This window comes from Hirundo rustica, chromosome 2, assembly GCF_015227805.2.
Source record: "Hirundo rustica isolate bHirRus1 chromosome 2, bHirRus1.pri.v3, whole genome shotgun sequence".
Lineage (NCBI taxonomy): Eukaryota > Metazoa > Chordata > Aves > Passeriformes > Hirundinidae > Hirundo > Hirundo rustica.
This window is the reverse complement of record NC_053451.1, coordinates 100,828,471-100,840,904: the sequence shown is the minus strand read 5'-3', so window position 1 is coordinate 100,840,904 and position 12,434 is coordinate 100,828,471. Positions and strand designations below refer to the sequence as shown.

The 12,434-nt window shown below is 38.3% G+C and overlaps 1 protein-coding gene across 1 annotated transcript in view; it reads right to left on the bottom strand.

Annotated features, from left to right (window-relative positions):
- Positions 1–12,434, bottom strand: part of EGFL6 (EGF like domain multiple 6) — a 32,127-nt gene that overhangs the window by 1,177 nt on the left and 18,516 nt on the right. Inside the window, exons 8-11 of the mRNA XM_040056572.2 lie at positions 10,777–11,103; positions 2,980–3,060; positions 1,769–1,855; positions 181–446 (exon numbers count right to left, since the gene is read on the bottom strand). Coding sequence (XP_039912506.1) covers positions 181–446; positions 1,769–1,855; positions 2,980–3,060; positions 10,777–11,103 — 761 coding nt within the window. The remainder of the gene's footprint in view (positions 1–180; positions 447–1,768; positions 1,856–2,979; positions 3,061–10,776; positions 11,104–12,434) is intronic.

Here is a 12,434-nt window from a genome sequence, read left to right as displayed (position 1 = left end):
GTCTGAAATTACGATCAGGTGATAACTTTTATGCCCCCTAAAATGTGGGCTCCTGTTTTCCATTTCAAATAAGCCTTTTGATTGCTGATGCCTATAAAACAGTTGGTGGAACACTTGAGAATTAGGAAAGTAAACCAGCATGTTGGTTATGGTAGTTGGCTTATAAACTGTTATACTTACACTGTTGGTTGTTTCAGCCCCCTGAAATATCTCTATTTTTCCAGTTCTCCACTTTTCATCTTTTCCTTTGTTCTCTTCCCAGACAGGAGCAGTTTTTTTGTTTGCCAGGAACACTCGAAGCTTTCCCACTTTCTCACCAGCAAGCCGATAACTGAAAATCAAGCAGTAGCTGCTCTTTGGTTTGAGGTCAGCGAGGAGAAGTTTTAGACGCCCCATATCATTCTTGTGCCCCACAAAAGCTGGAACTGCCATATAGTAGCCATCACCTTGTAAAAAGAAAATAATTTTTTAAAAATCATCTTTAATGCACTTGTGTTATTCATCAGCAATTTGAATACGTTTGCTAAGAAAATAAGGGGATAATTTAAAATCTCACTGGAGAAAAACAGCAAGGAGTGTACTTAGCAAGGAATAAACTTGTGCTGTTGGAAGTCAGATCAGTTTACAGAGAAGATGAGTTCGTATTTCATTGGCAATTACAGTCATTCTTCCTTGCACTATCTTTTGAAGGCAAAACCATCTGTTTTTCAAATGCAACAGTCGGAAACATGCTGCTATGTCTCTGTGGTCAGATTATATCAGTACTTGAGCTAGCTCAGTATTCTCTCCACTGTCCTCTGCCTCAATGACAAATTCACAAGGGAACTGACAGCTTATTTCCCAAGTCTTGGATGACCAATGAAGTGACAGACACACACACAAAGTCTTAAAGGAATAAAACATTTGGAGCCATAAATGAAGTCATAATCAGCAGATGTAAGTTCAGGGAGACAGAATAAGGCCAGGGTAAGGTTTTCCTGGAAGTTACAGCACAGAGAAGGGATTTAGGGAATTATATGGAGCAGGAGAGGAAGGATTAGTGAAGAAAGATGAACATAGAAAGACTGAGAGAAGAGGGAGAGAATGTGCATGTGGGAGCCAGAGTAAGTAGCCTGCAGGATCTGTAGGATTCACTGCAGCAACTTCTGCAACATTTCTGTCACAGGGAAAGAGAGATCCTTTCAAACAAACTCGTCCAGCCCCACCTTTTTATGTACACCCACTCAGCAGCCCCACATTGCTCTCATGGAGCTCTTTCTCAGGTTTTAGCAGGCTCCCATTGGTACCTGTTCATGTATTGGTTGTTCTTGGATAGGCCCCTTGCCCTTGGCTTACACTGAGTTTGTCTTGCTGAGTTTGAAATTTCTGAGCAGTTATCTCAGTGATATTTAAGCCATGTGGGTTGACCACATTGCCACATCCATCCAAATGACAGATGTGTGATTAAATATCCTACCAATCTTGGAGACACACAACACATAGCTAATAAGGTTTCCATTGCCTCGTAATTTGCAATTCTGAACAGTTATGCTCTAATAATTTTTATTACATTTTGATTTGTGTTGAAATATGTTGCTGATTACTATTTGCTATTGGACATTTCAAAGAAACAATATCCACTTCTAGCATCCTCTGCCTCCTTTCTTCTTTTATAAAGATAACTCACTGATAGGAAAGAAAAATCCTGGCTTCTGTTTCCACCCCACCCCTTTTTTTTGGAGGGGGTACACCAAATCAAAGCCTATCTAGATGGCCCATATCTAAATACCTCTTTCTCGATCAGCAGGATTCCAGTCAAAGTCATCATCAGCATCTTGTTTCCAGTCACACACCCCTCGGCTGAAGCTGCAATCAACTGAAAAAAGAAATTGGCAGAGATAATAGGAGCACTATATCCTAAGTACTGTTAAAACATTTTGCCCTTTATTCATACAGTTAATAATGTACAGATCATTCTAAAATTATAATCTGAATTCAGAGAGTGTTGACCTAGATGCTGCAAAAAAGCAAAATATGAGAATTTATGTAGTAATTCATTCTTCAGTGTCTTTTTACTGCCAATCTCACATCTGCATATGAGTTTATATGCTGTAACTTCTGTATATTGAGTGCCTGCAAATCCCCAAGTATAGGTGGAGCTGTTAGTGTTGAACTCTAGCATCGCTCTAGCAGAGTTTGAGATCTGCCAGCTTTGGAGTTCTCCATTCTCCATTTGTTACACTGCTGTAGTTGCAATCAGCTCAAGTTCCAGTTCTATCCATTGAGAGAAACTAGCCTCCCATGAGAAGAATCCCTTACCTCAGCCCCTGATATTCCAGCTACATGGAGCTGGGAATAGCCCAGCTCAGTTGACCTTTAGAGCACACTGAAAAGGGTGTCAGCCAGAGCACAGCACAGCCTCCATGACTGTGCAGATGGGAAGCATTACACACACAAAGGAACACTGTGCAATGCAAGCATGACAGATCAGATTGAGAGTAATACGTCAGCCATCTGAATTTCCTCAGAAAGAAGCGTCCTCCTTGTTATTTTAATGTTTTAGTGTTTTATCATGAGACAGAGACATGCATTTAGAGAGCTTTGTTGTATAAATCCACTGTTTCTGTGACTACTGCTTTCTTAATTGGAAAAAATGTCAACCAGCACATCTGTCTATTTTGTTTGTTTAAGATTATTGTGTGCTATGCTACATGTTTTCATTTTATAGGCAATATAAGCTACCTTATTTTTTCATGACTATGAAATTTTTCAAGTGAGGGGAACTTTCTATGCATGGGTTATAAACACTAAAAGTATGCTTGGAAAAGGGCACACTGGAACTGGTAGCATAATTTGACCAGATACTGTCTTTAACATATTCACAAAATCTTTGGTTTATGTTAAAGGCTTTTAAACTGGTTCTGACTTGGCTAACACAGGTTGTCAAAAAAAGATAAAATACACAGGAAAATAAATACTGTATGATAAAAAATAAGCCACCTTCTTGCTCTGGTCTTGACACTGGAATTTTCCTCTGTGCCAGGTGAGGGCCAAAGGCAGCTGCTTCTTTTACCTTGGGAACTAGGGAAAACAACTTGTCAAGTACTGAGTCATCACAGGAACAGAAAATGGAACTTTATACCAGTTGACATCATTTATTTAAATAAGTCAATATATGTATTTTCCACTTCACCACCATACCCATCTAACCGCAGTTAGATACTCTGAATTTTAAAAATCTGCTTAAACTGCTGTTTTCCACAGCACTGAGCCTTCTAACCTATAAGCACTGGAACTACAGCTCGATTGAATTACAGATTCACAGAGTCATAAAATGTTGATCTTTCTTCAGTGGGCTGATCTGCTTTCTTGCTATAATGATCAAATTCAACCGAGCTCTACCAGACAGCAGAGACAGTGACTCGGCAGCAGTTTGCCAACAGCAGTCTCAAAAACTGGATAATGTCAGAGGTTTTGTAAAAGCCATAAAAATTAGGGCATCAAAGGCCCACAGGTCTGCATTCAGGGCATTGATAGCTGGTGCTGCTGTAACAGAAGCCCCAGAAAGTTATTTTTCTGAAGTCACGCTCTCTGCTAGAGTGCGCCTTTCCTGCATACCTGATCAGCTCTGCTGTCTGCTGGGAAGAAAGGCTCCAGCAACTGCCCTTCCCCTTCCTCACCCTCCCTGCTACAGCTGGTAAGCACACACTGATGTTTTGATCACTGAGCAAGTTATTTTGTAAAAATTGGTTGGTGTGTCTTGTGCCAAACTGGAAGAGTTGGTAAAGCAACACAGCCAATGAAAGGTTGGGGGCGTTCTCTAAGATACTGGCCTGAAAGAGGTGGTTACTCAAGAAGCATTATTTCTCAGCCTCAGGGACCAGGGAAATCCTCTCCTGTTTGGTGAGATAGAAGCTTACATATTCTTGTTTACACTAAGTAATCTCTAAATTAGTATAATTAAATTTATATGATTAAGCTTTTTTTTTGTATTATTTTAAGTGATTAATGGATAAGTGCACTCACTAAAAAAATAATCATAAGTCTCAACTTCTTTATGCATACCCTATGTAAGTAACTAATTACACAAGATAAGGGAAAGATCTGCTTTCACTGGCATTCTATCCTTTGCAAACACATAAGCAGATGTTACCTGTGATATAGTCATGCCCACCTATGGAAACAGGAGCTTAAAAGTGCCATTTTAGAGGAGTGAGGGAGAAGCCTTTGGATTACTTCTTAGAGAATGTATTGGTGGAAAGCCTGAAACAACTGAAATTCACTTTTCAGCCACACCCCATGGGCAGCTGTGCTAAGAAAAGCTCAGACTTCTTCAAAAATGCCAGATGATAGGAGTTATGGAAATTACTTTTTCCTAATTGGCATTGTATCATGTATACGAATGCCAAATGTTTTAAAAGACATAACTTTCACACAGATATGCATTTGCTCAGAGGGGAGGTTTTTTTTTCCCATGAGTTTGACTGAGCCAGAGCTTTCTATTTAAATACTCCAACATTCTCACGCATACTCAATTTTAACAAGGCACTCAAAAGCAACTGCAGTCCAGAGCCTCCTAGTACCATAAAGGCTATGCCATCCACTTAACCTTTCTTCTCCTTCAAAACTGTCAAAAACTGCTCTGTGTACACCAGTGAAAACACACACTAACACAGAGGCCCCGGAGGCACTTCCAGAAGTGCTGAATTGAGCTGAGGAAGAAGACTCATGCAATTTTATGAGCTTTCTGATGAGTTTCCAGGAGTGTGTCCTCTCTTGTTGTGCTTGTAGCTTTCCCCTAACCCAGACTATTGCTTAGATCACCTGGATAATACTCATGCTTAAGACAAGGATTAATATACACCTTTCTCCAAAGTAATTTTTGTTGCCTTATACACATTTAGGAATAGGCACATCCAGATTAGGTGTTATGTTTACTCTCAAGCCATAAACTTGGCCTTGTACTTGGTGAAAGAGGCTCAGGCTGTGAAAAACCTTGCCAAAATGAAGATAGCTATTAAAATATGATCAGTTCTGGAAAGAGTGGAGTGATTTAACAGAAGACATCAGCTGCCAGAATGATTTATTTTTTAAGTTATTGAATTACACTGGAATTCATTTGAGAGAGATACATGCAGGTGTAGCCATGTGAAGAACTGTCATGGATATAAAAAGAGTCCAGTTTTGTTTCCAAATCTATTTTTGTTTTCAGTCAGGCATTACAATCAGGTTTTGCACTCACTGAAAGATATCAGCTGCATATTATGAGAAACTGTAAACTTCAGCTGACAGAAAGGTTTCAAAGAAACCTTACTGCTGAAAAGTGCCTACATTTTACATCAGGCCATCCTCACACATAGCCAGGATCCAACGTTTACTCCCTCGTACGTAACAGGCAAGAGTCAGAATTACTCTTTTTAGCTCTTCTGCTGTCAAGTAGTCTTGTGGAAGGGCAGGTCTCATCTCATGTTCCCTAAGAAGAAACTCTCACCAACAAAAGCACACATATGTCCCACTCTAGGCACAGCAGTCCCTCCTTCCCTCTCTGCTGCAGATGCCCTCCCATCTACTTATCTGCAGCAATAACTAATAGGTAATCTCTGCATACAAACTCCTTCATATCATGGTGCCACATGTTCTTAACCATTTATGTCATCAAGCCCATTAAAAAAAAAAAATATATATATATATAAACAGAAGCCAGAAAAACAGAGGGTGTTTTTCTGTAAAACTGTTAAAAATCAAGCAGAATGTAAGATGTAATAAATTTAAGGTGACCTTCCTATATATATGGTATACCACTATCCTGGACTCACAGGAATATCCCATTTCTCTGCTACCACATCCTGCTCTGAAAAAATTACATTTTCCAGATGTCTGACATGTATAACTATGAACTGAGCTGTGGTCTGAGCATCAACAGCTCACTGAGTGGTATCATTACCAGAAAAAAAAAAGATTGAAGGCAAACATCATTATTAACTGAGGGATTTCTCTTGTTCAGCATCTAGAGTTGTGAAGCCATAAGGGAAACAGTCCACTAAAAAAAATTGTATTAAACAGATACTAATCCCTCTTTGTCATTCTTGATGCTACCAAAGGAAGTGTCCCTGTGTAATAACATGGCTGGCTACATGAAACTACAGGAGTTTTAAGCACAAAGTGGATTTCATAAACTAATGAAGTACAGAATATAGAATTTAATTGCAGTTGGAAATAGCAGACTGAATTACCAATGGTAGCCAAAAAGCACTAAAATATTAGAAGCTGTCAAAATTAAGGTTGTGCTTAATTATTTCAAGTGCAGCATCTCTGCAATCATTGCTTATGTAAGCAAGTACTTTGGTCCAGCTCTCTCTGTCTTCTCCCACATGTAGAAAGGGCACTTCTCATGTAATAAAGAGCTTTTCAATACTATGGTTTACTCGCATTTTTATTAAACTCTTTAATAATAATGAATAAATAATTAATGATTAATAATAAATAAATATTCCGATTTATTAAACTGCCCCTTTCACAACAAGACAGGTCCTTCCTTCACATTGGAGAAGGCAAGAATCCCATGGAAAACAGTAATTTGAAGTAATTTCAGACTGTATCACAAGATACAAAAACATAAGAGAAAAAAATCAAGTTTTCATTGATGACCTTAATGTTGATATTTCTTAAATGATGCGGGCTCCACTTTGCTGTCTTTAACTATTGTGTGTTTTTTTTGTTTGTTTTTTTTTTGTTTTTTTTTTAATTGGTAAATAGCAATACTCATGAAGGTCTAGTATTTTAGTAGTTGGGCCTATTTCAATAATTTCCGTCTCTATATAATATTTCCCCATTTTCCTGTAATATTTTTCTATGGCTCCCTATATATTTATTATGTAGTAAAACTACTATGATAAAATAATACATCAATTTAAAGAGACTTTTCTATTTTTCCTAATTAACTACTCTTCCCAGAAGACAAAACAATACCGATATTAATAATACAAACGGCAGATGCTATGTGAATACTTGAGGGGATTATATAGAGGAATTTAATGTTGTAGTAAAGGAATTTGCTGAATAGACATCAGCAAAGAAAGGAAAAAATGTACAAGTTTATGAGCTGTAAATTTGAGCTAATGATGTTCTCTGAAGGATCACTCAATATCATTAAAATTGAAAGTGTTTTTAAAGCCAAATGTTCAAGCAATTAAGTGCCTGAATCATGACTGAATTTTTCTGATAACAAGGATTAAGTACAGTACATGGAAATTTAAAAGGAAAGAAAATGCAGTTAAGCAATGTATCCTGAAATGAAAATGGCACAATGCTTTAAGTCCTTGAATCACGGTTGGTATCAAACAAGAAAGCTACGGATAATACAGAGTTCACAAACTTAATGAAACTATATCTTGCTGTTATGTCTTCATGAAGCAGCACACCAACTTTCTGCCAGAATCCCCTAGCAAAATAAAATCTCTCTAATAAATTCAGCATATAAATCTCTTAGCTCTATAAGGGAAAATTCCAGCCAAATGTGACTGCATAAGGCAGTATAGGCAAAAATACATATGAACCACAATGCTTAAATATTTTCAAGCAATAATATTCATTGTTACTGCTGTCAGCTGTAGTGGCAATTTTTGTAGAAACAAGTAGATTCTGCCTCTCTGCCTTGCCCAGGTATATGGCGTTCAAATGTCCTGCTTTTGTTGGGAATGCCTCTGAAAAAGAATCTCACTGATTATCACGACAACAATATATTATTTAGATTTTCCTGTGGACAAAGGATTTTCTCTGTGTGCCCTCAGTCAAATTGATGTCTTGAAAATCAGTGCATTCCAATTAGTGTAGAACTGAGTACTCAACTGGAAGGTTGCATAATCCCCCCCTTTGCAATTGCATCAGGTCACGTAGCCCAGTGCAAGAGACCAAGTTCCCCTTGCATCACCAGGCAGAAAGAGCAGACCCCTTTGTCCCTTTAAACAAAACTCAGGGTGGCCCTACCCTAGGGGCAGTATTCCTGACAATCCTTCCTGACCTGTCAAAGCAGGCTGAAAAAGACATCTGTTGAGATGTCTGAGTTCCATCCATCCATCCATCCATCCATCCATCCATCCATCCATCCATCCATCCATCCATCCATCCATCCCTTGAAGGACTGAATTGGGTTGGGGTTTTTTTTAACAGGCTGCATTGCCTCACAACTGAGGAAGCAAAAAAGGCCATAGTCCTTTATGGAACAAAATTTTGAATAAATATATATATAACTAACAAGATTTAATTTATTATTTACAGTAAATATTAACAGAACCTATTAATACTATGTCCCTAAAAGTACAAGATCAGCAATATTCCCACAATCCTGTTGAGAAAGAAAAGCTTCTAACCATACAGAAATCACAATTGCAGGGGAACACACTCTTGCCAAGAGTAAACCTCCCTTCAGGTTCCACAAGCATTTTGCTGTTAATTAGTCAATCTCTTTGAGTCCTTCTCAGCCTAATCACATTCAGCCCAACATATCTGGTCAATCCATGCCACCACACACAGGCTCCCCATTAGCTTACCCTCCCTCATGAGGAAGTCTGAGAACCCAATCTTAACAAAAATCAACATAAATATTTCAACTGTCCTCTGCTCATTTCTCCACATTTTTTTGTAAAATTATGGCCAGCTTTGGATCAATTAGCATGACTGCAAAGAGTTATGTCCTTCTTCAGGATAGTATTTTGGCAGAAATGTGTGTGAAGCACAGTTCTCTAAATGTAAAAGTATGGCCATCAGAAGACCCGTGTTTTATTGCTTCTTGTGAGAAAACAGAGGCAACCTCCCTCAATCCTTTGCCCTGAGACTCTCAAATGCATTTGGCAGCACCAGCGTGGCAAGGATGAACCCCAAGGGTAGTTTGCCATAAGTGAAAACTTCAACCCCAATTCGGCATCAGCTCCTGCACCTGCTACCACTTTTAGGTAAGTAATTTATGAAGGGGTCCTCAGAAGATGGAAGGGCCACTTCTTCAGACAAAGTGGCACATGCTAGTCAGGAGTGAAAGGCTGAGTGAAGACATAGTCTGGGGCTTAGGTGCGTCTGGCCAGAGGCAGAGTGACATCCTGAGTACAGAATCCTCCACTTGGGAGGCAGGGCACCGTTAGTCAGAAATTTGTCACCATTTTGTCTGGTTAAAAGCTGACAAGCAGATATCTCTTTTTGTATGCTGCTAGGTAGCAGCTGTTTTGGTTTTTTAGAAATATTACTGACTCCTGAATTGTGTCATTATGTGTTTACGGTACCAGAGAGAAATCCAGTCCGATTCTACACTCATCATTTTCTAAACTACTTTGAAATGCTTAATTGAAGACACAGAATTAATCACAGAATCATGTAGGCTGGAAGAGCCATTTTTAGGTTACCTGGTCTGACTTCCTGATCAGGATATTGCTCAATGCCCAGTTCAGTCATATTATGACTATCTGCAAGGATGGGCATTTCACAACCTCTCTGCATACCCGTCCCAAATTTTGTCCACCTTCATGGTTAGCTAATGAGAATTTGGTTTTTTCCAACTCATATTTATCACTTCCTGTCCTATTGCTGTATATTTTCAATAAAAGGTAGTCCATTCCTTCCCTGTTCCATTAAATTAGCTGAAACATTCCATTAAATAGCTGAGGACATCAATCAGATCTCTTCTTAGCCCTCCCCTCCCAGAGCTGAAAAAAAGTTATCTCAGAGCACTGCTAGACTCATGCCCATGTGTCCTCATTCATCTTGTAATGGGAAGTGCAAAACTTGCCTTTTACTGCAAAGCATCTTCCTAAGCAGTCATCCCAAATCCAAAATGTTGCACGAGGCCTTTCTCTCCCTTCCCATCTGTTTTTGTTGAACTTCCTATTGTTCCTGTCAGTCTACCTCCACAGCCTGGCCAGATCCCGGTAACAGCAGTGCTGCCCTTCAGTGAATGGGTCATTCTCCCCATGTGGGTATAGTCAGCGAACTTGAAACATGCCATTAGCGCTCACTGTTAATATTTGCAGGAAGGGAGGAGATTGGTGAGCAGAGTCCTGACTTTGTTCTGTTTATCAGCTCCCTAGCATAATTTGAGTAAGAAATATTAGTCTATATCCTTAGCTTAAACTGAAGCAAGCCATTTACCACTGAAAACAAAAAAAAAGGGGGCAACTTTTGAAGCATGCTTTGGCAAAGAAACTTGTATTCTCCAATGTATTGCGTGGATACTTACATTTTTTCTTGGCTGTCTTACAGAATTACAATATTACAGACCATTTTTTCCAGAGGACTTAAAAATTATCTTTCCTTTAAAAAACATATCCTTATCTCCCTTTCCAGGTTAAATAGCAATAACCTGAATGTTATTTTTTTTCATTTTTTATTATTATAATTTTAATATCTGTGGGATAGTACTTATTATTTTTCTATACTTTGGAAAGATAAAATATAATGAATGAACTATTGTCAGTGCGTGCTTTTCATGGTAATTATTTTTGCTGCTTCCTTGAAGAATGTTTGACTGAGACAATTGTACTAAAAAACAATTATAATAATAGAATTTTTTGTGTTGGAAGGGACCTTAAAGATCATCTAGTTCCAATACACTGTACAATTTCTTGCTGTGTTTTTCAAAGTCTTCAAATGTATTTTCAAAAGCATTAAGGAGAACCTAACCATCCTATGATTCTACGATTCATTTTCTATAAGTAAATTCTGATGAAGTGTCTGTAATGTTTTGTGATGATTTTTTAGAGTTTATACATATTTACATTCAAGCCAGACATTTTAAAAACCAGAGAAACTTACAAAAGACATCCCCTCTAAGGCTTCGCTCATCAATTTGATTTTCAAAATCTTCCTTTTCCTCTTCATCTGACTCTTCTGCCTCCTCTTCTGCAGCAGCTGCAGTTTCTTTCTCTTCCTCCCTGTAGCTCCCACCAAGACCAATACCACCTTCATAGTCCAGCAACTGCAAGTGGGTCTTAGAAGGTGGTGTCACTGCTGCTTCTGGGATTGCATTCTTGATTGTTTTATCCTTTTTCACGCTGCTTTTATGTGCAAGAAGTTTCTTAATTGTGTCCTTAGCTGTTCCAGGGCTTCTTGCAATTTCCTTCACTGACTTTTCAGGAATAACTAGAACCAAGAAGAAAATAGAAAATATTAATCTAAGGAATCATTCAGCCGTGACAGTGTTTTCAAATGGGACCATGGTGTCCTTTACAAGGTCCAGAGATGCACAGAATTAAATTCTCTGCTATGAGATATAAGTTCAGTTCTGCACAGAACCGAACACACACGCACATGTTCAGCTCTGATGTATGGACAGATTTGTCTTGAGTTACAGTGAAAGTACCAAAGCAATCCTCTGTAATGATCTCTTTGGACTCCTGTGTAACTCAGGAGTAACACAGGCCTTAGATGCCCTTACTTAAACCATATTTACACTGGAGCTTGGGGAAAAAAACACACCAAAAATCCTTCTTCAATTTTTGGACTAAAATTGTCCATGGAGCTGGGATCTGTTCCACAACTGCAGCCTAATAATAATGAACATTTCTCTTGCCTATCTTTTGTGAACTTCTCTGGTCTAATTTTCTTTCCATGGCAGGCTGAAAGCTACTGAAATGGAGGATATTTTGAGAAGACATATATCAAGCTCCTCCATCGTATTTCTTTTACCTCTTACTTAATTGTAAGGGGTAAACATCAAAATTCAGAGAAGCATCCAAGAATGCCAAATTGTTACCATCTCGCAATCCCAAGATGGACTAGAACATAAATGTAACATTTCCTGAGATTTTATCATTTTATGATTCCTCTTGGTGAAATACTTATAAGTATCTTATAGTTTTGGATAAAGTGGTGTTATTTTAATTGTTCTGGAATTATCCTTTTGGATACTACTATCAAATGTTGCACACAACCATGTCATAAACTACTGACAGTTTGAGTCCTTTATGTGAAATACCTAGGAAACAATGAAACCTGAGCAGTGCTAGTATGCTATAAAAAGCTCTTTCATAAAGAAAGACTATTTTCATCAGTGGATCAAAATAGCCCCATGTACTGTTTCCCACCTTTGACTCTCCATCGGTATTGGTGCTGCAATACCTAGAGTCTTTTAGGATTAAAAAATTATGCTGGAAGACAGCTATTTTTATTTTCCCTCTGCTTCTGCTGTCTAATGATTATATTATCAGGGCAAGAATATGTTCCTATTTTGCTCCTCACTTTGTATTTATGAAAATTTTATAGTAGTACTTTGAAACAGATGGACTGGACTTGGAACCTTGGGGTACGTCAGGAACAGAGTCAGACTCTTGGTGTGCTCACTGTAGCATTTAGGTGTTTTTGAGATTGCTGTTGGAGTAAACAGATGCCAATAAAATGAAAGTCAAACTTGAGGATTTGTTCTTCCATTCTTTTGGACAAAGCTTATAGGCTTGCTTGTCAAATATTTGCAA